The sequence below is a fragment of the Xyrauchen texanus genome, chromosome 14, assembly GCF_025860055.1.
Source record: "Xyrauchen texanus isolate HMW12.3.18 chromosome 14, RBS_HiC_50CHRs, whole genome shotgun sequence".
NCBI lineage: Eukaryota > Metazoa > Chordata > Actinopteri > Cypriniformes > Catostomidae > Xyrauchen > Xyrauchen texanus.
Window position 1 is genome coordinate 38,895,975 of NC_068289.1, and position 25,084 is coordinate 38,921,058.

A 25,084-nucleotide genomic window follows, 5' to 3' on the forward strand; every position below is an offset into this window, starting at 1 on the left:
AACGAAAATAATGAACTAAGCACAAATCTATTTTTGCAACAAAAAAGGCAAAATATCCGATTATGATAGCTGAAAAAATTGCGTAACGTCAGACTGTAAATAACAGCCACAAAAAAATTATAATCACAAAACTAATAAAACAAGCATTTCATAAAAGCTGTAGATAAAATGTCTGACAGAGCAGCTAAAAGACACTTTACAGTTGAGCAGCAAAGTTTAAGACTGGGATTTGTAGGAAAAAACGTAGACATAAATTCCCTTGTGATAGTTTTGGGTTCTCTAGTGATAGTGTTGGGTTCCCTAGTGATAGTTTTGGGTTCCCTTGTGATAGTTTTGAGTTCCCTAGCAATAGTTTTGGGTTCTCTAGTGATAGTTTTGGGTTCCCTAGCAATAGTTTTGGGTTCCCTAGTGATAGTTTTGGGTTCTCTAGTGATAGTTTTGGGTTCTCTAGTGATAGTGTTGGGTTCCCTAGCAATAGTTTTGGTTTCTCTAGTGATAGTTTTGGTTTCTCTAGTGATAGTTTTGGGTTCTCTAGTGATAGTTTTGGGTTCCCTAGTGATAGTTTTGGTTTCTCTAGTGATAGTTTTGGGTTCCCTAGTGATAGTGTTGGGTTCCCTAGTGATAGTTTTGGGTTCTCTAGTGATAGTGTTGCGTTCCCTAGCAATAGTTTTGGGTTCCCTAGTGATAGTTTTGGGTTCTCTAGTGATAGTTTTGGGTTCCCTTGTGATAGTTTTGGGTTCTCTAGTGATAGTTTTGGGTTCCCTTGTGATAGTTTTGGGTTCTCTAGTGATAGTTTTGGGTTCCCTAGTGATAGTTTTGGGTTCTCTAGTGATAGTTTTGGGTTCTCTAGTGATAGTGTTGCGTTCCCTAGCAATAGTTTTGGGTTCCCTAGTGATAGTTTTGGGTTCTCTAGTGATAGTTTTGGGTTCTCTAGTGATAGTGTTGCGTTCCCTAGCAATAGTTTTGGGTTCCCTAGTGATAGTTTTGGGTTCTCTAGTGATAGTTTTGGGTTCTCTAGTGATATTTTTGCATTCCCTTGTGACAGTGTTGCGTTCCCTAGCAATAGTTTTGGGTTCCTTAGCGATAGTTTTGCGTTCCTTTGTGATAGTGTTGCATTCCCTAGCAATAGTTTTGGGTTCCCTAGTGATAGTTTTGGGTTCCTTAGTGATAGTTTTGGGTTCCCTAGTGATAGTTTTGGGTTCCTTAGTGATAGTTTTGGGTTCCTTAGCGATCTTTTTGGGTTCCCTAGTGATAGTTTTGCATTCTCTAGCAATAGTTTTGGGTTCCCCCTCGATAGTTTTATGTTCCCTTGCGATAATTTCGCTTTCCCTCGTTATAATTTAGCTTTCCTTCGAGATAGATTTGTGTTCCCTTGCGATAGTATCACAATTAATTTACCTTGGTTTTATTACAGTAACCATATTTTAACCTTTATATTCATAGTGAAATCATAGTGGTAGTACAGGAAAACAAAATCTATGGTAATAAAAATCATAATTTTGAGCGTATCTTGGTTTTACTGTGCAAATATCATAGTTTAACTATGCTTTTTTCACAATAATTATATTGTGGTAACAATTTAAAATAAGGTTTAATTTGTTAACATTAGTAAACAACATTAGTTAACATGAACTAACAATGAATAATACTTTTATACCATTTATTGATTAAATGTTAATTTCAACATAACACATTTTTTAAAATGAAATGTTGCATATGTTAACCTGTTGATATGCAATCGACTGCATGCGGGAGTGACATCACTCTGCTTACATTTAATATATAATTTACCGTCTATAAATGTAATTAATGTTAACACGATACATCTTGTCAAAGGTCAAAGGGTTCAGCATTGATATCCGATCTCTGTTTCACGATTGTAATCCTCCAGAAACAGTGATTGAGTTATTTGTGCAGGAGTACAAATGAACACATGCAATATCAAAACGGGACTTTTATTATGAAAACATGCGATATCAAAATGGGACTTTTATTATGAAAACATGCGATATCAAAACGGGACTTTTATTATGAAAACATGCGACGTCAAAACGGGACTTTTATTATGAAAACATGCGATATCAAAACGGGACTTTTATTATGAAAACATGCGATATCAAAACAGGACTTTTATTATGAAAACACGATCGCCAGATGAATCCAGTTCAACACACTTGAGTCAATCGTCCATGACAAGCGTTCATTAAAAACATCCAATAGCACTTTTTGTCCATAAAAGTGATAAATGTGAGAAATATTGATATATTCTCCATTGTCTACATGAGATTTCACCTTCATCATCGTTCTTCATCAAACTGCAATCTGAGCAGCATTCATGTTGTAAAACTGTTTATGATCTGATATATTAGAGTCTCATAAACAAAACCAGCCCGTCTCCAAAGTCTGTTTTTAAAAATGTGGCGTAGTTTTATTCATAATAGTCGAGCAGTGCCGTCAGATTTAGTGTCGTCTTGAGAGGCGGAGCTTAATTTTACTCTGAACACTTCCAGAGATTTTACAGAGATTAAAGCTGCAGGAACTCATTTATTATTAAATCATCTTCAGATTAGACACAAAACTTCTTTAGACTCGTGACTTTGGGAATATTGTATTTCTGGGGTGTCTTGACACTTTTATTATTGTTTTATTAAATTATAAAAACATGTTCAGCACAAAATATTTCCATTACTATAAACTTCAGCTTCTCTAACTTTAATAAATAACAACAAATATTAATTCTGAAATGTGTGAAATAAAGTCCAAAGTGTCTCTTTCAATAGATACCACAACTGTGTCCAAACTCCAAAGAGTCCCGTAAATACAACCATTTAAGTTCAGGTAATTTTCATGCTTTGTGCTCAAATGTATGGTTTGCGTATGATGCATGCCATAGTTTTTGTTTTCCTGTATTAGTACTATGGTTTTACTCTGAATATCAAGGTTAAAAATGTGTTATTTAAATTGATTGCAAGGGAACGTAAAACTATTCCAGAAATTAAATTCCTGCCCTGTCTTCGAAGGGGCTCCTCAGGTTTTTGAGCTTGATGTCTGCATTAAATGTGCCATGATGAAGAATGAAGACTAAACAATACTAAGAACAATAATAACTTTTCTTATTGCTTGAAACATATTAACAATTTTCTCCAATTCTCAAACAAATGATTCTTATGAGACGATTCTTTTTAATGAATCAGTAAAAATGTCTCACAAATGAATCTCAGACTTCAAGTCATCTCGAACTCTTAATCAATCCTGGCTATTTTTTGCACAGTCATCAGATATCTGCAAATAAGTTTTCATAAATGTTTAGTACACAAAGGGGTATAAACCAGTTGCAGTCCTCTAGTTGTCTATAATAAATCTAATGGCTGCAGATGTCGCCACTGTTACTGCAACACTCAAGGTCAGACACACACGAGCATTTGTGAATCATTAGATATGAGGATAGATTCACTCTGGGAATTTTAAAGAGGTAATGGGTCAAACAGGGGAGGAACACCTCTGGTCCCTGTAAAATATCAAAGTTCTGTGAGTTATTACCTTGTCAAACCGCCTTAGTTTGTACTAAATACTGAAGACATCTGGAAATAACTGCAGGGTTGATGGAAAATACATGATACTCACAAAATCTTTAAAAGTCCTGCTCATCTTCATTGGTGTTGATTGTTGGTGGAGATCTTGCAGACACAGTGCTGGTCTTGCTCTTGTGGATTTCTTTCCCTGGTGTAAAGGAGCTTTCATGATAGGTGGATTGATGTCTACAACATATGGCATGGGAGGTAGGTGCGCTAACAAAGAGGCTAATAGCTACAGCCTCTAGCGTCAGTCGCTAGTGTACCTCTTGAGGTCAGGAGAGTGAGGTTTATACACATTGCACAGCTATCTATCAACTGGCCACCATTACACTCACCATCCTAAACCTCAGTCCCATCCGGGTCACGGCACCACTGTGACGCTCCTGTTCTACCTGCTCCGTACAGGACTTGAATCGGCGTCTCCGGCATGGGAGGCGGGCGCGCTAACAAGGAGGCTCCCGTTACACTTTAATGGGACGGACTTATTATGTTCCAAATAAAAAGTCAGTCATACAGAATTGGAACGACATGGGAATGCGTAAATTCAATTTTGGCTGAACTATTCCATTAGTACAACTTACTGTCTGCCATGTTTACTTTTAATAGAGCGCAACAGTCTGGTCCTGGAAGAATCCCATTCGTTTATCGCATAGACGAATTTAATTTCCACGATAACATATAAACCTTTAAAGACAGACCGTGAGCTACGAGATTGTTAATCGATTGTATGTGCTTCCGTTGAAGCCATCTGTCTGCTTTATTTCAACTTGTAAAAAGATGCACCAATCATAGACCTGCGGCTAACGAAACCCAGGAAACGTGCCTCGGAGCGACCGCTCGCTCCCATGACGCACTGTAGTAATTATGTAATCAGGTCACCTTTAAACTACTTACTGTATATATCGGAATATTTAGCATTAAACCCCAAATCAATTGTTTCTATACTTATAATCAACAACCTAAAATCAATAGTTTTATATATTCCCATCGTTATTTATTCAATGACATCATTCGTAATGCTTCATGGGATTGTAGTTTGTGCCCGGATTAAAAACAGTAAGTACACAGTCTTGTATCTTTGTCTTTATGTCCGATATTCAAACACTTTTTTGCCTCAAAACAAAGTTAGTGATGCCGTGATTCACCTCGGAGCTGGTTTGTTTGGTTCATGAACTCACAACTCATTTATGAAGGATTTTATTAGAAGTCTATAGAAGAAATGAATGAGGAAAATACTTCTGTCAGGAAGACTTGCAGACTTGAGTGAAATTTAAGATGACGTATATTTTATGAATATAAAACAGAAATGTAATGTCTCTCTTTGGCGTAAGCCCCGTCTGGTGGTACGAAGAAGTTGTACTCGGATCCTGCCGGAGATAGGAGGCAGGGGCGAGGAGCGTACCCCCGTACAGGACGGGGCTCAACAGGTGGTGGTGGGGTGGAGGGGGTTGCCGTGTTAGCACACTGAAACAGCAACGTGATTGTGAGCAGACATTTAAAGCAACATCTTACATGGGATTGGCTAGCTGATGGTGCGATGATATACAGCTGCTAGTCTTCCCGCTAGAACTGATTTCTGGAACCCAGACGGGTGAAAAAGTGGGCGGGCACAGTTGCGCTCTATTAGGTATTCGTGAGTATTTAGTACTTCAGAGGTTTTACACTTGTTGCTTGAGAAGTATTGAGGAAAAACTTACAGTATTATAAATGAAGCCAAACACTTCAACTTTGATGTGTTCATAAATAATACAATGTTTATTCAATTATGTAATTACGATTTCAAGAGAAAATGATGAAAATAAATGTTAAGAATTGTGAGAGATGATATACAGACATAAACAGTTAATCAATTAAGCTGATTTTCATGTAAGCCAAACACTTATCAGTTAAACAGTAGCTAAGACCCTCAATCTAGAAGTGTTTTGGCATCAGATGTGATCAGATGCAAAGGCCATTTCAAATCGTACAACATTACATGCATGTTTGAAAGTTATATAATGCATTATGTACGTGATGCACACTTGCAGTACAAAATAAGGTTTCACTGTGATACTTATGAGGGTCCATTTCAGTTAGGGCGTTGCTTGTGTAGACAAGGGCACTTGAGGTTGTGAGTTTTGGGACAGTCATTTATTGTGTACCAATTATGAGTTAACTGTATTAGTATGGATTTTTTTGTTTTCCCGAAGGACACACAGAATTCGTCATTTGTTCCCATCAGCAGGCCCAGACAGAATCTGTAGATGTTTTTTTTTTTCATTGTCTGCTCTGTTTATGGAGAAAATCTGTGCAATTGTAAGGAATGGATTTAAACGTGGTAAATGGGGTAAACCTCAAATAAACTTCAGCTGACTTAAAAATATGAGCACTTCTGGCGCACGCATTAAAAGTAGTAAAGCATGGGAAATGACTGGAAAGAAATGAATACATTGCTTTCCTGTTCTTGATAAACAACAAAGATCAAACTGATTTCTTGCTCATGCAATCAATAAGCCAGGTTTCAGATCATTTAAACGAGTAACGAACACTCGCAGTACGCGCTTTGAAACTCTACAAAATCACAATGTTTCAGAAATAGAGCATGTTTCAGATTAGCCAAATCTGATGATGTCACCAGCGTGAGGAGTCTCAAACACTTTGAAGTTGTGAACCATTTTTATGAACAAACAGATAATTGATTCAAAGCTACAGACACATTTATTCATGCTAACGCCTCTTTAGTGGAAACAAGATCACACAAACCTAGACGAACACTAATCTCACCCACGGTAACTAAAAAATAAACCCCCGTCATAATGTAACACGGCATAATTAACATTAAACAGAACTTAAAACAGAACTATAACCCAAATAACTTTTAAATGTTAATTAATAACATCCCCAAATCATGCACAGATGTACCTCATTAATTATGCAATAACAACAGCCAATAGCAAGTCCTCAAGCATAAACAACAACAGACGTTAAAGTATATTCCCGGTAAAGATTAATTTAGCATTTGATATTCATTTAAAAAGGTAAACGTGTCATTATTCCTCTTGCACCAAGAAAGTGAAAATATGCAGACGTCTGATCGGTCCATCGAACCGGTTTTCCACATTACAGAACATGAATAAAACAAGCTAGAGATGAATGAAAGTCGATGAGGGCGCGCTGATTGTTGTCATTGAAATTCTGCGATGTTTTGTAGAAGTGTGTTGAACCATAAGGAGATGTTCTGTTATACACGAGTCCAGATGTTTCTGTAAGTAGTTATAACTTGCATGATATGACTTATATGATAGTCGTTGAATTACCTTACTGTTAGCACAATGTTATCAGGCTAATCAAGTAAAATAACGGTGATTTACAACCTATGTGGGTTATGTGTTATTCTTCTTTCAAGAGGGAAATACGCTCAGAGACCGCAGACAACAGCGTATTCATGGGCGTACCCAGAACAGCATGTCACCTCTCAAGCTGTTTTTGTGGAGCTTTCCTACCAGGGCGTGGGCCCCCTAATGTCCGGGGCCCCACACAATTACGTGGTGGTTAAAACCGCTACTGAACGGGGTACGAGTCCTGAAGAGCATGTGAATCCATGCAATCTCATCTGTTTGGGTGAACATTTAACTCGATTTTAGCGCCACACAGTGGACATTTCACTTCGAAACTGCAGCGATACGTGTAATAAAAATCAATTAGCCAAAATGATAACCAAAAATGCAAGGGGTGAAAGATCCGGCCATTCGGTTCCAATTGTGTGAACATATGCGTTGCTTTCTGCAGTCGCAGATTTCGCATGTATCTGCTCTTCAAAACACTTCTCACTCCAGAGTTGCTTCATTTAAAATGTATTAAACTTCATACTTTATTTACAAGAAAGCCAGTAGAAAATGTTAAATAAACATATACTATATATAAGACCTCTTTTCTATGTATACACAGTATCGTCTGCAATAACTAATCACAGTTCTTCGGGTGCGTCTGCAAAATGAATCACTTTACATTAAAACACATACACATATGTTCCTTTGCTGTCGCTACCCACCACATTTTTGGCCGTGCACTTATAGAAGCCATTGTCTCTGCTTGACGGGTTCTGAATAATTAATGAGCCTTGTGGGTGGAGATACTTGTTGCCATAGAGACGAGGCTGGGCACCAAGCTTGAACTGCAGTCCATCCGGCATTTCCCAAACCACCTCAGCCTTCGGCGTGGCGAGAGAGAGACAGTTTAACTGAACCGCCACACCTGGTCTGGCGTAGGTAACCGCCGCAGGTCCGCTGGTGATGCGAGGAGGATACGCTATTACGATGACAGGAACTGTCAGACTTGAAGATCCATGTTCGTTAGTAGTCTGGCAGAGGTATATTCCCCTGTCATAGACGGACACCCTTTGAACAGTCAACGTACCGTTACTGAGAACAGCGTAGCGTCCTGTGTGCATTGGTCTGATTAGGACGACTCCATTCGGCAAAGTCCATGTCAGTTTGGGCAATGGATTTCCATTTGACAAACAGTTTAGCTGCAAATTCTCAGCGCTTATGATTCTAACTAGTGAGCTGTACTTGTTGATTATGTCAGGTTTTCTGCTCGACTCCAACATCACAGTCCTTTCGACGTAACCAGCACTGTTATGCCCTATGCAACGATACCGGCCCGCCTCTGAAACGGAAGGTTCTCTAATGAGTAAAGTCCCATCAAGCCGATGATGGAAGCGGAAAATACTGGTTCCACTGAGGAGTGACGTTCCATTGGGGAGAATCCAGGTGATCTCTGGTTTGGGTTTTCCATCAATAGAACAGTTTAAGCTCACTGGTATTCCATCAGTCAATGGGACGGTTTCCTTAGGCAAACTTCTCAGCCGTGGTTTCTCAATATCTTCAATCACATCAAGTTGAACCTGGAGTTCTGCTTCTCCTCCATCATTGCGTGCAATGCAGAGAAACACAGCAGAATCGCTTTTCCGTACAGCACGGATCTCCAGCGTACCATTGCGATGAACTGTGATTCTTGAGCCGTAGTATGGCGCAGGCAGGACAACATTGTCCAGAAGTACCCACGTGATCTGTGGAACTGGGTTTCCCTCGGCTTTGCAGTCTAAAAGTACACGCTCATCTTTCGAGGCTGTGGTTTTGATGGTGCCGTGACTCTTCAATCCATTGATGACAGGTCCAGACACAAGGACTTCTACATGAAAGACTTTCCGGTTCACTCCTGCAACGTTCCTAGCTGAGCAAGTGTAATTCCCTGCATCAAACCTCTGGATCTTCTGGATACGCAGCATCCCGTCGTTGGTGACTTTGTACTTGTCCGATACTGGCAATATGATGTGACTTGATGGTGACATCCATGTTATGGTAGGAGAAGGTTCTCCTTTCGCACTGCAATTGAGGACGACCGTCTCCCCATGAGGAACTTTGATGACATCGTAAGTATTATTCCAAATTACTGGCGCATCCGCCACCACCTTGATGTGAACTTTCATTTCATCCTTACCAATCTGATTCTCGGCATAGCACGTGTAGTCACCTTCCTCTTTCATTCCCACCTCGTTGAAATACAGCGTGCCGTTGTCAAACACAACGTAACTCTTGGTGCGGATCCAGTTGTTGTTGGACTGCAGGATGTTGTTGACCATCGTACCGTCTGGAAGACTCCACGAGATCTCTGGGTTTGGAAGACCAGAAGCGATGCAGTCAACCTTCAGCTCACCTCCGTATGACACCTTGTGATTGCTTAGTGGCTTGTGCTCGATTTTGGCGACTTTCATCATCACGTTGACTTTAAGAAGAATGTATACGTCTCCCATTTTGTTTCTGGTGACACACAGATAGTCGCCCTCATCCCTGTCGGTCACTGATTTGATAGTCAGGGTGCCGTTACTGAGCACTTTTATCCTACGATCAAAGCTGAAACGAGAGATGAAGCGAGAGGTTTGATTCTGATGTCTATAAAATATATTATTTGTTAAAGGACCAATCAACATTTCCTTCGAGATAAAGAGTTGATTGTGCTATGGACACACACACACACACACACACACACACACACACACACACACACACACACACACACACACACACACACACAAACAGACACACACACACACACACACATGTTGTGTTTCCATGTTTTATGGGGACTTTCCATAGACATAATGGTTTTTATACTGTACAAACTTTATATTCTATCCCCTAAACCTAACCCTACCCCTAAACCTAACCCTCACAGAAAACTTTCTGCATTTTTACATTTTCAAAAAACATAATTTAGTATGATTTATAAGCTGTTTTCCTCATGGGGACCGACAAAATGTCCCCACAAGGTCAAACATTTCGGGTTTTACTATCCTTATGGGGACATTTGGTCCCCACAAAGTGATAAATACACGCTCACACAAACAGACACACACACACAGACACACACACACACACACACAAACAGACACACACACACACACACACACACACACACACACACACACACACACACACACACACACACACAAGCTTGTATTTGCTCCACAGGATAAACATGAGAAAAATGGCATTTTGAAGTCAGGACTCCAGAATGAAAGCATAATATCACAGAATTCATGGCACTGGGATCAAATATTGCAGTTTTAATGGGTTTCAATGCGAACATTTGTGTCCTGAAGGTCCTGAGTGTAACTATTTTGTGTTCACAGTGTGTTATAGATGTATTATAGGAACTGAGGTTGAAATATCAAAATTCCCCCAAAAATACTCAAAATGTATACCGTTGGCATTAACAGCCAAAATGATTGAACATACAAAAAAAGGAAAAAATGTCCTGAAGGTCGCACAAGGGTTAAAAAAACAATGTCTGTCCACTTATATGAATATATCAATAACGCTCGTTTACACTCCTGCTATACTGTTTAAGCATTATATATGTAATGTATGTGGGTGTAAATGTTAAGTAACGTATGATTATTTACTCATATGTGTCATCCGAACACCCCCACTCTATTTTAGAATTTCACTAATGTCTGTCAGGTCTATCTTATATCAAAATGTAGTTGTTGTGCAAATGTAGTGATAGATTCTATTTTATTAGCATTTAATGTGTACATTTTTGATGAACTGTCGTGTTGTTTGATCACGCCTCGCGGCACCTGTCAGCCTCACCAACCAATGCAAAGGTTGAGACCTTTACTTCCCCCTCTTGAGTTTACGGATGCTACATTGACACTAGGTACTTGTTATTTGAGTGACAGCAGCACAACTGGAGGCACATGATAGGACACTAAAAATATTCTGAGTTTGGCTTTGTAGATCAGCACCCCAATGAGATGCCGCCCTAGGCAGATGCCTATATTAGGGTTGACCAGCTCTGCGCAACGGTCAAAGATGTCTGTCTAGTGAATGTTTACATAGAAAAATAAACGCATTCGGTGGGAACGACTCCTAAAACTTGCCTGCATGTGTTGTCAATGATGGGTCAAAAATTATTCTTAAAATTCTGTCTCCATTAATAACAAATGCATGGAAAGGTTATGGAGTGTACTTTATGGTACATGGTACTTTAAATGAAGCTGTGGCCATATGGAAATTCTCATACCTGTAATGTACATCAACCAGTTTTTTAGATGGAGTCCTCCAGATGATCCTGGGATTGGGGCTTCCAGTGGCGGAGCAGTTCAGACTCAACTGGTCTCCGTAGCTCACATCTGTACTCTGTGTAGAGGTGGATGTGATTTTGGATGTTGATGAATTTCTTTTCACTTGTAAACTCACATTTCTTCTAGACACTCCCACCGAATTCACAGCTACACACTCATAATTCCCAGAATCCTTTTCTTTTGGATTGCGTATATACAGTGTCCCGTTGGGGAAAACGTACACGTTGCCATTGACGAATTGTGAGGGACGAATTTGTGCACCACTCATGGTGACCCATCGAATAGCTGGACTCGGCGCGCCCTCAGCAGTACAGTGGATGTACACTGCCTCGCCATCATGGACCGTGTAGTTTTCCCAGCGCTGTTCCTGAATCATGGGAGGCAACGCTGGAATTTGGAGCCTCACTGACCGCATGTCGGTCCCAGCAACATTGCTTGCTATGCATTTGTAGACGCCCCTGTCCGGGTAGTTAATGTGCTTGATTTGAAGAGCTCCATTCGCCATTAGCGTAACCCTCTGATCTGTCCTGCTAACAGAACGCACCACTGAGCGGTCGGGCAGCACCCAGCTGATGTTTGGGGGCGGGAGACCCTGCGCCTGGCATTCCATAAGAGCAGTGTTTCCGAGATAAACAGTCATATCTTGATGACGTGGAAGTGTCATTCTGGGCATGTGGGCAGAGACCACCAGGGTCACGATTATCTTATCAGTGCCGTATAGATTTCGGGCACTGCACAAATACTGGCCGCGGTCCTGAATCTGGACGTTGTGGATGATAAATGTCCCATTGGACAGGACCTCAAACCGCTGGATTCTGGTATTTGCTGATAGGATGGCTCCTGTGCGGGAAAACAATGACAGAATACGAGAAGCTGCTTTATTTATTTATTTTATTTATTAGAAGCCATCATTATTCCACAAAAATCCAGAACCTTTCACAAGCTCAAAGCATTGCATCGATAACCTTTTTATTAATTAAACATCGTGTTTTTCTTGTTTGTTATTTGTAAATTTTTCTGGTATTCCAGAATTTTGTCATATTAATTGGCAAGTCGGTGATTATCTTACCTGACGCTGGTTTTATTACAGCGGCCAGTCTTAACAGTTTCTGCAATTTGGCTCTCCTTGTTGGCTCTTATTATTTTTCAGATGGCAAAAAAAGATTGAATCCAAATTGACAGGCGCGCAGAAGGCAAAGTATGATCTTAACGGTAGCTCATGCAGGTCAAAACACACAAGGAGAAGCACTGTAAAAATGTAATATCCACAATCACAAACATTCGCTTTCGGACGGGATTCGATTTTTCAGAGGACCCTTAAATTAGCCGAAAAACAGTAGGTTACTGGCACTGGAATTTTTACAGAGGTTGTGTGAGAAAAGCACAGACTTGTCAGATTCATACGGGATTCAATACGTCTCAGTATGTCTGTGACACACACATTTCCGTACCCTCCTAAGGGTAAACTAGTCCTGTCCAAATAAGGCTAATAGTCATAATTAGGCCTGTCAATTTAATGTGTTAATTCAGTGTGATTAATTATGTAAAAAATAAAGTTTAACAAAAATGATCGCAATTAGTCATGTCCCTGAACCGTAATAAGGAATATTCCTTCCATGAGCAATTCACGCTTGAAGTACCACCTGTTTTCTCCAGGGGGCAGTAAGCGAAACTCATTGTATAGGCAATGAGCAGCTCATACCGAGAGCAAACCACACTTACAGACAAAAACAGCTCGATGGAGCGCAAATCCGAACGCAGGGATGTCAAGACGTGTTTTTCTAAGTTTCAAACTTTGTTTAACTTGACACAGTGACCTAAAAATGGTCCAAAAAAGTCCTCATAATAAATCTCAGACTGATTGATGAATTAAGTGGCAAAATGGATTGCTGTGAAATGTATGCTAATGATAGTCTTATGTTCAATAATATGGAAATAAACAATATATTGCATTATAAAGCCACTTAAGTGTATTGTCTTTTTTAATGCTAAATAATGTAATGCATTTTAATTTTCTGTATTATAATTTTTTATATATATATATATACACAACAAGGCGTTTGACTGCATCGTTCTTGAGAATCTATGGAAAACACTCAAGAACATGAGTGTACCAGAACATCTGATTAGCCTCATCAGAAATCTATATGGTCAACAAGAAGCAACCGTCCGAACGGCACATGGAAACACCGAATGGTTCAGAGTGGAACGAGGCATCAGACAAGGCTGCATCCTGTCACCATTCTTGCTGAACTTGTACGCTGAAACAATCTTCAGAAAAGCCGGACTGGACGAGGTCAAACAAGGGATCAAGATTGGAGGCCGAAATGTGAACAATTTACGGTATGCGGGCAACACTACATTTACATTTATGCATTTGGCAGACGCTTTTATCCAAAGCGACTTACAGAGCACTTATTACAGGGACAATCCCCCCGGAGCAACCTGGAGTTAAGTGTCTTACTCAAGGACACAATGATGGTGACTGTGGGGCTCTAACCAGCGTCCTTCTGATTACCAATGTATTATACAGTGCACTTATTACAGGGACAATCCCCCCGGAGTAACCTGGAGTTTCTTACTCAAGGACACAATGGTGGTGGCTGTGGGGATCGAACCAGCGTCCTTCTGATTACCAGTTTACCAGTTATGTGGTTTAGACCACTACACCACTACCTTGATAGCGGGCACTGAAGAAGGAATGAAGAACCTACTGCGGACAGTTAAAAGAGAGAGCCAGGAAATGGGACTGTTGCTGAACTTCAAGACGACCAAGGTGGTGACCAATGAAAATTACGATCGACGAACCCTTGACCTGGATGGAGATGAAATTGAGGTTATCAACGACTTCAGCCTACTTGGTCAATGATCAACACGAAGGCAAATACTCTCGAAGAAGTGAAACGAAGAATAGACATGGGAAAATCAACGATGAAATCATTGGACAGAATTTTCCAATCGAAGGACATTTCTTTGCCCACAAAGACACGACTCGTTCACAGTCTCATCTTCCCCATTGTAACATATGGCAGCGAGAGCTGTACAGTCAAGAAACAAGAACAGAAAATAATCAACGCCTTCGATATGTGGTGCTGGAGACGAATCATGTCGATACCATGGACAGCCAGACAGACAAACAAATCTATATTGGAGCATGTCTCTCGAAGCAACGATCACCAAACTACGACTTGCCTACTTTGGACACATCGTACGAATAGATCACTCACTGGAGAAGGACGTTATAATGGGACACATCGAAGGAACAAGAAGACGAGGAAGACCAGCAACCCGATGGCTCGACACTATCAAGACAACAATGGAGAAGACCATGGCCCAACTTATCCAACTGGCACATGATCGATCATCCTACAGATTGTTCATCCATCAAGTCGCCATGGCTCGGAATCGCACAAAGGGCCTTTAACTATATATATATTTTTTTATTATAATTATTTAATATTAAATATTTATACATGCGATTCATTGATCGACAAACCCTGTAATTAATTTGATTAAACTTTTTAATCGACTGACGGCCCATGTCACAATCAATTGGTGTCTTCATTTTTTCAGTTGTATTTTCATTGTATTATGTTATTTAATAATAAAATTGAACTTTCTCAGACATTAACGAAGATCATATCAAATTTTTGTTAATGCGTAACTATAAAATGAACCCTGAATTCTAATTGGATGAGCTACATTTGAAGCCGACAATTAATGTAAACACAACTTGCATAACACATTCTATATTAATGCACACAATTCTATATTAAAGGAAATGTTCACCCAAAAATGGAAATTCTCTCATGATTTACTCACCTTTAAACCATCCCAGATGTGTGTGTCTTTCCTTCTTCAGCAGAAACGAAGTGAAGATTTTTACAAGCACATTTGAGCTCCATTTGTGCATATAATGCATGTAAACGGGTGCCATCGGGCTGCTCGCTATTTAATGGTACAAAAGTCATATTTAGGCAGCATAAAAGTAATTAACAGGACTCGATCAATTCAATTCTTCTGAAGCAAACCGATAGGTTGATGTAAGAAACAATTTTTTTTCTGATTGCTGTTCATTCTGCTGTTGTTTACAAACAGAAGAAGACATTAATTGATCAACTGAAGTCGTGTGGATTACTTTTATGCTGCCTAAATATGACTTTTGGACTGACAGCACCTGTTCACTTGCATTATGAGGACATTCATTTTGGGGTGAACTAGCCATTGCATGTCTATTAATACAAATGGACTTTCATGGCTTGTTGCTTTAATATTGTTACTGTACTGTAACTCCTTGTCATGTCATATGTGAATCACCTGTGGAAACTTTAGTCCAGGTCAGGAATGGTTTGGGCTCCCCCACTGAATCACACCGCAGTAGCACATCTGTTCCAGCATTCACAGTGATGGTGTGGAGTTTGGCAGTAGTAATTCTGGGTCTCATTGGCAGGACAGCTGGAGTTTGGGGTCGTTGAGGTAAAAGAACTGTGCTTGACTGTCTGTTTATGGATTCCCCATGGATCTGAATATGGTTGTTTGGCTGAGTGGTTCTTGAGGTAGTCGTGGGAGTTGAGCTGGTTGTGGTCAATATTTTCGGTGTTGTTATTGACTTGATGTTGTTGACAGATCTTAAATCCACAGATGAGGTGATCTCGGGAGGTTTTCTGTTGATATTGGGCCTGAAAACTACAGAAGGATTTCTACTGTGATAGAAAGGATACCTATTATTTGTGCTGGGTATTATAATACTGTGTCTGGCATCTATGTAGTTTGTTGCAGGATTTCTTGAGTAAATTGGGATTTTGTTGTCCGGTAAGGGAAGGCCGGAAGTTAACGGGCTAGCAGGTGTTGCGGTGGTTGTAGAAAGTAAAGTGGTTGCTGTGGGTAGTGTTGTTATTTTAATGAGTTGGGTTGTATTGGGAATTATGGTTGTTGTTTCTGCAGATGTAATTGTGGTTGAGGTATCTGTAAATGTTGCAGGAACAATCAAAGTTTCATGCTTCGGAACCAACCGTTCCCTTTGGTCTCCCTTAGAAAATGAATTTGAATATAAGTTGTCATTGTGAGTAGCAAGAAAAGGTGTTTGTGAACTTGCTTCCAAAGACCCTGTTTGAATCCCAACAGAGATGATGGATGTTGTAGGTGTCTCTGTTGTTGAGGGAATAGATGCTTGGTGTTGAACCAATCCTTCTTCTTTAAAGCGTTCATTTGGATGTGAATGTGTGGCCAAAGATTTGGTTTGAATCCCAACAGTTGTCTTTGTTGTTGAGGAAAATGATATATGGTTTTGAACCAATCCTTCTTCTTTTAAGCTTTCACTTGGTTGTAGAATTAAATAATGTTCTGGTGGCACTGAATTGACTACAGATTCTTCTTTAGAAGTAACATTTTCCCTAGAACTACTAAATTCCAACGTATCATTCTGTCTTAGAGCATCCTCAAAGTGTGACTCCTGCACATGGAAGACATCCAATGGAGAATCATCTGGGTTCAGTGTAAAGCTCATTTCTGTTGCATCAGTTAGTAACACAGGTGAAAGGATGTTTGTAAAGTCCCGCCGAGAAGTTGTCAGTGGGACATTTTCAGCAGGAGGTGTATCTGTTGGATTGTTATATACAGGAACAAAGTTCTCATCCATTTCTTCTGCAGATGCATTGTCTTCATCCTCTTTATCCTCTAAAGGAGTAGTATCTTCATTTTGTAATCCCTTAGTCAAAACTCCAGACACTGTTGCCAATGTAGTGCTTATGGGGTGAGATGTAGACGGACCTCTAGAGCTAGTTGTCTCCTCAATTTCGAGGAGATCAATTGGCTTGACTAAATGGATGTTCCCATCAGAAAAGATGATGGTATTTTCCTCATTCATTCCATCTGTTAATATCCTCTGGAAAGATCTAGTAGTCGGATAGACAAATGTGGTTTTAGCTGGAGTTATGGGGTATTCCTGAGCAGAAGCTCTAGTAGTTGTTTGGACCGATTTGCCTTCAGTTGGAGTTGTGAGGTATACATGAACAGAAGCTCTTGTAGTTGGATGAACCGATGAGTCTTCAGCTAGGGTTTTAGGTTCAGTGGTCAAAGATACAGTTTGAAAATGAACTTCTGCTACAGTAGATGTGGACCACGGTCTTCTTGTAGTCATTTTTGAGATCGGCCTTCTTAATGCTATGCGCCGTCTGCCTCCGATACGCCTCCTAGTGTTCCAGTGATCTTTAGCTCTTGATTGCGTTGAGGCAGTTGGAGCTTCTTGCTTAATGCTGCCAGTTGAATTGGTAGTAAACACAACAAGTTTTCCAGCATCAAAACCACCTGTTCTTGAGATATTACCCGGACTCTCTGTCTCCAGTTTGATGACAGGCCCCAAGTTTACTCGGTTATTTTCTGTCTGCTCATGTGGACTTATGGTGCCCACATGCCTTCCTTCTGCAACATTCATCTCTGTGATCACATAATCTGAAGCAGCTGTGGGATATCTGGTGTAAGTCACGTTGTCTGAACTAGTGTCTAACTCTGAAGGAGCAGTTTGGTTGATGTTATGGTTTTGTTGCTCAATCTGAGGTGCAATCGTTGGAGTGTTGTAAGCTTGATGACCCATTTCGTGTGGAGTGCCGAAGGTATTTGGTTCCTCTTGTGGATTTATGCCATCTGGAGATGAACCCTCTGTGTTGTCAATCGATCCTGGCTTCGCTGAATTCACAGTGCGGCGTGGTGTGTTGGCCGTTTTCTCACGAATTTTGGCCAAAATATCGGCCCATTTCTGTGGGTCTATTTTGTGCTTTGTATTAACACTTCTTTGGTTTTGCTCTCCGTGCATGCCTTTCCTAAAAGGACGTCTACGGCGGACGTTGCCAAATGACTGTCCTCTTTTTCTTGCATTTGGACCCCACCTTTGGTTAATGAAACTTCTGTTTGGTAGTATTCTGTCTTGAGTATTGGAATCATCTCCAGAAGCTTCTTCCATTTCCTCCAAAAAGGCTTTTACCTTAGTGGACACCCCTGCAGCAGATTGTGGTCCAATGGGAAACCGTTTTAGTGGCTGGATTGGTTTCCTTCGCAAGACCGTGAGTTTAGTTGCCAATACATCCACACCATGCTGATTCATGGCAACACATTTGTGATATCCATTGTTGTTGAGTTGGCTATGAGGAATGAAGAGAGTCCCATTGGCATAGACTACAGCCCTGGAAATGTTTGCCTTTGCATTCACTATATGGCCATCTGGGAATATCCAATTCACCACCGCATCTGGTGCTGCTACAGTAAGACAAGGCAAGGAAGCCGACTCGCCAACAAATCTAGTCAAAGCGCTTCCAACTCTTTCACCTGTGAGTGGGGTTGACGACTCCACAATGGATAGACGGAAAGGCAGAATATCAATATCTCCTACAACCTCTGCAATGCAGTAATAAACTCCAGAGTCTCGGTGGTCAACAAATTTAAAGTGAAGCGTGCCAGTGCTAGAGACAGATACTCTATTGTCAGGTGTTCTGAATGCAGCTTTAATCTCTGAACCATCAGGCAACATCCACCGAATGGCCGCGTTCCCAGAGCTTTGCACATTGCAGTCCATTTCAATTACACCCCCCACAATAGAGCTGAAGGTTGTTTGGGTTTTATTGTTTTGTTGGATCATGACCCAAGACCTCCTCTGCTGTCTCACGATTTCCCTGTCTGTGATGATTGACAGATGAGTGTTAAGAATAAGCCTCACACTCTTAGAGGAGGAATAGGGCCTGTTCAACTTTATGTTCATAAAGGACTGCATGAGCCAAGACGGTTGGGCTAAAACGTTGGCTCGGACTCCAGTGTAGTAGAAGGCGTCCTTTTCAATGTCCTGCTTGTATCTGTAGCTCACCTCCGGCTCTTTGGTTAACATGATTTCCCTTCGTAGATGCACAGGCACTTCGCTGTAGTATGCAAGAAGCCTCCACAAGCTTTCGTAGTTGTCTCTATCAATAGGACATTCCAAGTCAAAGAAAAGACTCATGTTTGCAGCGATCTCCAGAGATTTGGTGTAATTCCAGCTGATTTTACTGGACTCTCTTGGTTCCAGTATTTGGCAGATGAGGTCTGCTTTAGTCCCATGCTCATCCGATAAAGTTAGGGAGATATTTCCAAATGGTGGTTTGATTCTGTCGATGGGCAGAAGTTCACTGATGTTCTCCTCATGTGAGATGTCCATTCCTGAAGACCTGATGGCTGGTCCTGAGCAGATGAAGTCTTTAAAATCAGAGATATATTTTCCTTTAAGGTGTTTAGGAGAGGTGCATAGTGGACATAGCTGGCCATTGAGAAATGTTCTGTCCTTCTTACATTTCATCACACCTGGGAAAAGATCAATAAAAATGCCAGAATTTAGAAGACTGATTTCAGTATTTCATTCACAAGTTCATCGCAATCATCTTCAGTGCTGGGAGCAACTCGTGTAACTAAATGTGTAGCTTGTAGCTTGGCATACTACAGATTCAAAGTAGTTCCCCAACACATCCACCTCTAATTTGCACTTTTAAAAAGCTCATGAAATCGAAATTGGAGACTTGTGTCTTGTTTGGTGTTAGTTGTTGTGTCTGTTAGCCATCTACTGTATATGCTAGTGTAATACTAACAATAGAATAATTTACTTTAAGCAGATATACACATATATACACATCTTGCACTCAGTATCAAGAAAAATTGTGCACCACCTAACAACACAACGTAGACAATTATGGTTCACGCCTATGATGTTACCTAAAGGCTATTGGCTATTTTAAAACAACAGGAACATGTTTTTAACCCTTGAGCGTCAATAAAAAAAAGTTACTCAGAGGTCCTTAGAGGATAAAAATGTCTGGGTCAAAAAACTGCCATAAATATGCAATTTTAATATATATATATATACATCATGTATACAGTTGTCCTGCAGGTCTCTATAATACAGCAAACAGAGAATGGGGGAAAAGCTTGTAATTGCTGTAAAAGCTTTAGAAATTGTATTTCTAAATATAAAATATTTATACCAAGTATTAACATGTGTTATATATGTTTTAGAACTGATATAGCCAGATTTGATATCTAGAGTAAAATGGGATTGTTCATGTGAAGTGTATACGTCTGGTGATGTACCTGAATGATGTGTTCTCCAGTCCTGTATCCAGCTCATAGCACAGTCACAGCTCCAGGGGTTCCCATATAAGAAGATGTTCTCCAGCTGAGGCATGTTCTTCAGCATGTCTCTGGGCAGATTGCTCAGGAGGTTGTCAGACAGGTGCAGGTGCTTCAGTGTGGACATGGGAAACCGCTGTATCAGGGTGAAGGTGCTGAATGTAGCAGGATGGAGCTTCTGCAGGTGGTTTCCTTCTAGATGAAGCAGTCGCAGTGATGTCAGACCACTGAAAGCGTCAGGATGGATGAACTCGATGCGATTGTGGTCCAGATGGAGCCTCATAAGACTCGCCAAACCAGAGAAAGTGTGCCCAGTGATGACTTGCAGTTTATTATAGCTAATCTTTAACACCTGCAAGGAAAATAATAGGTATTTCTATACATTCATTTAAACTCAAATCATTGTTTCATGTATTTATTTATTTGGCAATTGAGTCTTGTAATAAGCTGGATAATGAGCAATCTGAACATCCACGTAAACCGGAAGTGAAATGAGGTTGTTTCTAGAGGCTCTGTGATTTCTTTGATCTCACATAAGAACATAATTTCAATGCAAACCAATATTGCATGTCCATTAGTTGATTTATTTGGTAGGCAGCCGTGTAATAAGCCAGATAATGTACAGCCAACTAGTCTTTATTGCAAAATAACCCCCGCCCCTTTTGCATTTGAGTAAAGACAAAGTCTTACAGGTTTGGAACAACATGAGAGTGAGTAAATAATGACTGAAATATTTTGCTTCAGAGGACAGTAATTTTACCTGCAAGGAAACCAGATCCTGAAAGGCACTTTCTGGAAGTTTCTGCACATTGTTGCCGTGCATCATCAGCAGCTCCAGTTTTCTCAGGCCACCAAAGGTGGCGTCTGTGATGTGATTAATAGTGTTAAACCTGTTCAAGGTGAAACGCATCGTTAACAACCACATTTTCATTTTTTTAGACTTGTTTCTTAAAATACGTGACCCCAAAAAACCCTCCATTTTTAGACACGTAGAATAATGAATGTATAATGTACACTACAAGTCAAAATTTAGTTCACACTTGACTGAATTGTTTTTTTCATGCTCTTAAACACCTTTTTTTTTTTATCTAAAGCCTTATGCTTAAACCCCTTAAACTCTGGTGCATTTTTGGGCCATTCGCAATTTTTCACACTTCAATTTAAAAGCTCCCCATTCACTCATACTGTGGACTAATTGCAATTTTTCCCCTCATTTTTCAGAAAACACCCCAAGTAAAATAAAAAGACTCAAATTATTCATAAATAATATTGTATGTGTTTATACTCTGATGATAAACAGTTTTATTGTCGTAACTTTGTAAACATGTAATTTTGGTTTTGTTCGCTTTATCTCACTTTGAAAAGTCACATTTTATTCCACTAGAGGGCAGAAAACACTAGAATTCTTTTTCTATCACATTCAATCACAATACACAGATGTGAACTGTAGGGGGCGCTCTAACACATTTTACCCCTCACAGACGTGAACTGTAGGGGGCGCTCTAACACATTTTACCCCTCACAGACGTGAACTGTAGGGGGTGCTCTAACACATTTTACCCCTCACAGATGTGAACTGTAGGGGGCGCTCTAACACATTTTACCCCTCACAGACGTGAACTGTAGGGGGCGCTCTAACACATTATACCCCTCACAGATGTGAACTGTAGGGGGCGCTCTAACACATTTTACCCCTCACAGATGTGAACTGTAGGGGCACTCTAACACATTTTACCCCTCACAGATGTGAACTGTAGGGGGCGCTCTAACACATTTTACCCCTCACAGATGTGAACTGTAGGGGGGCTCTAACACATTTTACCCCTCACAGACGTGAACTGTAGGGGCGCTATAACACATTTTACCCCTCACAGATGTGAACTGTAGGGGCGCTCTAACACATTTTACCCCTCACAGATGTGAACTGTAGGGGGCGCTATAACACATTTTACCCCTCACAGATGTGAACTGTAGGGGGCGCTCTAACACATTTTACCCCTCACAGATGTGAACTGTAGGGGCGCTCTAACACATTATACCCCTCACAGATGTGAACTGTAGGGGGCGCTCTAACACATTTTACCCCTCACAGATGTGAACTGTAGGGGGCGCTCTAACACATTTTACCCCCTCACAGTCGTGAACTGTACGGGGCGCTCTAACACATTTTACCCCTCACAGATGTGAACTGTAGGGGGCGCTCTAACACATTATACCCCTCACAGATGTGAACTGTACGGGGCGCTCTAACACATTTTACCCCTCACAGATGTGAACTGTAGGGGGCGCTCTAACACATTATACCCCTCACAGATGTGAACTGTAGGGGCGCTCTAACACATTATACCCCTCACAGACGTGAACTGTACGGGCGCTCTAACACATTTTACCCCTCACAGATGTGAACTGTAGGGGCGCTCTAACACATTTTACCCCTCACAGATGTGAACTGTAGGGGCGCTCTAACACATTATACCCCTCACAGACGTGAACTGTACGGGCGCTCTAACACATTTTACCCCTCACAGATGTGAACTGTAGGGGCGCTCTAACACATTATACCCCTCACAGATGTGAACTGTAGGGGCGCTCTAACACATTTTACCCCTCACAGATGTGAACTGTAGGGGGCTCTAACACATTATACCCCTCACAGACGTGAACTGTACGGGGCGCTCTAACACATTATACCCCTCACAGATGTGAACTGTAGGGGGCGCTCTAACACATTATACCCCTCACAGATGTGAACTGTAGGGGGCGCTCTAACACATTTTACCCCTCACAGATGTGCTCGTCCATAGACATTCAGTCTAATGTTCAGTTCAAGCATCACCCTCATTATTTCATTTCATATCTCGGCCTCTGAGTGGACTACAAGCTCAATCTAGGGGTCATTAGAAAGATGAGATCCTCTTTGTAATGATGTATAACATTGGATTATTCAGTCAAGCAATCTAACAGACAAGTAAAGTCCCTTTTATGCTCCAATAACTGCTGCTGTGAGCCCCAAATAGCCAACAAAAACAAAAACAAAAAACTTTATATCTGCTTTTACCTTAGGGAACAGAGAATATTTGTAAGTTTTTTTTTTGGCTATTTGGGGCTGACAGCAGCAGTTATTGGAGCATAAAAGAGACTTTTGTATTTGATGACTTACAAAAATCATATTTCACATTGTGATTCTTTTTCAGATCTTTTGAACTGTGGTTTTAACTATACAGTCACGTTCCTGAGATTGAGAGCTTTCATTTGATATATGACTTGTCCATTTAGGTGCTATGTGAAGAACTTGTATTTTCAAATAAATATTTCTACCCCATTTCCTCTAGGGGGCGCTAATTTTCAACGCGAATGATTTGAGGGCTTATTTTGTTATTTTAAGTAACACAAACACAGAAGTGATGTTATCGCTGTAAAGTTCAGATTCTAAGCTTTCAAATGATCCCTCACATGCCCGACTTATTTATACGGAGACTTTAAAGTTTTAAGCGTAAACTTTTTCTCACGCTATAGCGGCCCCTTTGGCGGACCCACCGGCGGGTCCGTTGAGTTTAAGGATTAAATGCTTGAAACTCGTTTTGTAGATAAACATACATTTTGGCTATGTATGTTACAATAGGAACATAATTATATTTTAATGGATGAGTGTAGATGGTGAAGGAAAAGCAGTCAGCAGGTAACTTTAATATTTTTCTAAAATGTTGATGGTAACAAAGGCGTGTCCAGACTTTAGATTGTTCGTGTAAATAACCATGAAGCTACACAGTCATAGCAGTTGACTCACCCAAGATTAATGCGCTGAACTCGTGTGGAGATTCCCGTGGGCACCTTGGTCAGCGAGCGGAAGGTGCAGTGAACTTCGGCGGGCACGTAACAGGCGCATGGCCGCGGACAAGAGCCGGTGGAGCCCGGAACGCTGATGAGCAACATCAGCATCAACCCGACGCGTGAAGAGCCCATGATGCCCATGACAGAACGAATCACTGAGACAGACAGATATTCAGATATGGTCAAGCCTTTATAAATCATTTACTATTTTAGTTTGAAAAATAATTTTAATTAATAACCAAATAAAGCCAGCATGCAGCTGAAGACCCCAACCGCCAACATCAATAATAAAATACTGTATGCATTGAATGTGTATGATTTATACAATTAAACCTACATTTGACCAATTTATAAGGAGTTTGAAGCTGTAACAGTTTCATTTCATGTCAAGTTTTCATTTAAAAGCACTAGAGAAACACTCACCTTGCTGTTCTTGCACACGGATGAACCTTGAGCCTTCATTTTCTTAAAATAGTGCACATTGTAATAAGCCGTGGGCATTAAATCCTCTAGAACGTCTGAACATCTTAATCAAAAATGACTCTTTAGATTTGAATAGCAACAACAGAGAAAATAGAAATAAATCTAGACAAAACGGGCTGATGATTCAGTGAGGAAAACCTCCAACGGTTCATTTGATAAATAAACAACTGCAGAATATCCCATAAGGATCCAGTTAGACCCATCCAAGTGTTTGTGCAGGACACTCTGGAGCTCCAAGAGTTCAGCTGTAAAAGAGTGATTGTGAAGCTCAACCTTCAGTTCAGTCTGTAGAGGAGGAGCCAACTGGGGAAAAAGAGGAGGACATCTCTACAAGAGCAACACAATGACAGTTTGAACGCATTCATTTCAAGATATTTATGGGTGTTTCTTTAACTTTGTCCCAAGGCTTGATTTTCACCAAAAC

At 40.5% G+C, this 25,084-nt stretch overlaps 1 protein-coding gene across 1 annotated transcript; it reads right to left on the reverse strand.

Moving 5' to 3' along the window:
• Nucleotides 1-5,313: 5,313 nt before the first annotated feature.
• On the reverse strand, nt 5,314-24,800 carry mxra5b (matrix-remodelling associated 5b). Its single transcript, XM_052143117.1, has 7 exons — nt 24,601-24,800; nt 24,134-24,332; nt 21,107-21,236; nt 20,308-20,698; nt 15,523-19,527; nt 11,145-12,045; nt 5,314-9,469 (listed from the first exon to the last, which is right to left on the reverse strand). The coding sequence occupies exons 2-7, from the start codon at nt 24,316-24,318 to the stop codon at nt 7,564-7,566; spliced, it is 7,518 nt and encodes a 2,505-aa protein (XP_051999077.1). The 5' UTR covers nt 24,319-24,332; nt 24,601-24,800; the 3' UTR covers nt 5,314-7,563.
• Nucleotides 24,801-25,084: the final 284 nt, after the last annotated feature.

What these genes read in the sequence shown, in the direction of transcription:
- mxra5b (XM_052143117.1), bottom strand. Translation starts at nt 24,318, where the DNA reads ATGGGCATCATGGGCTCTTCACGCGTCGGGTTGATGCTGATGTTGCTC. An exon ending in AGGATCTGGTTTCCTTGCAG is followed by an intron (nt 20,699 to 21,106) that starts GTAAAATTACTG and finishes TTTTCCTTGCAG; the next exon opens with GTGTTAAAGATTAGCTATAA. An exon ending in CTGGACTAAAGTTTCCACAG is followed by an intron (nt 12,046 to 15,522) that starts GTGATTCACATA and finishes TTTCCCGCACAG; the next exon opens with GAGCCATCCTATCAGCAAAT.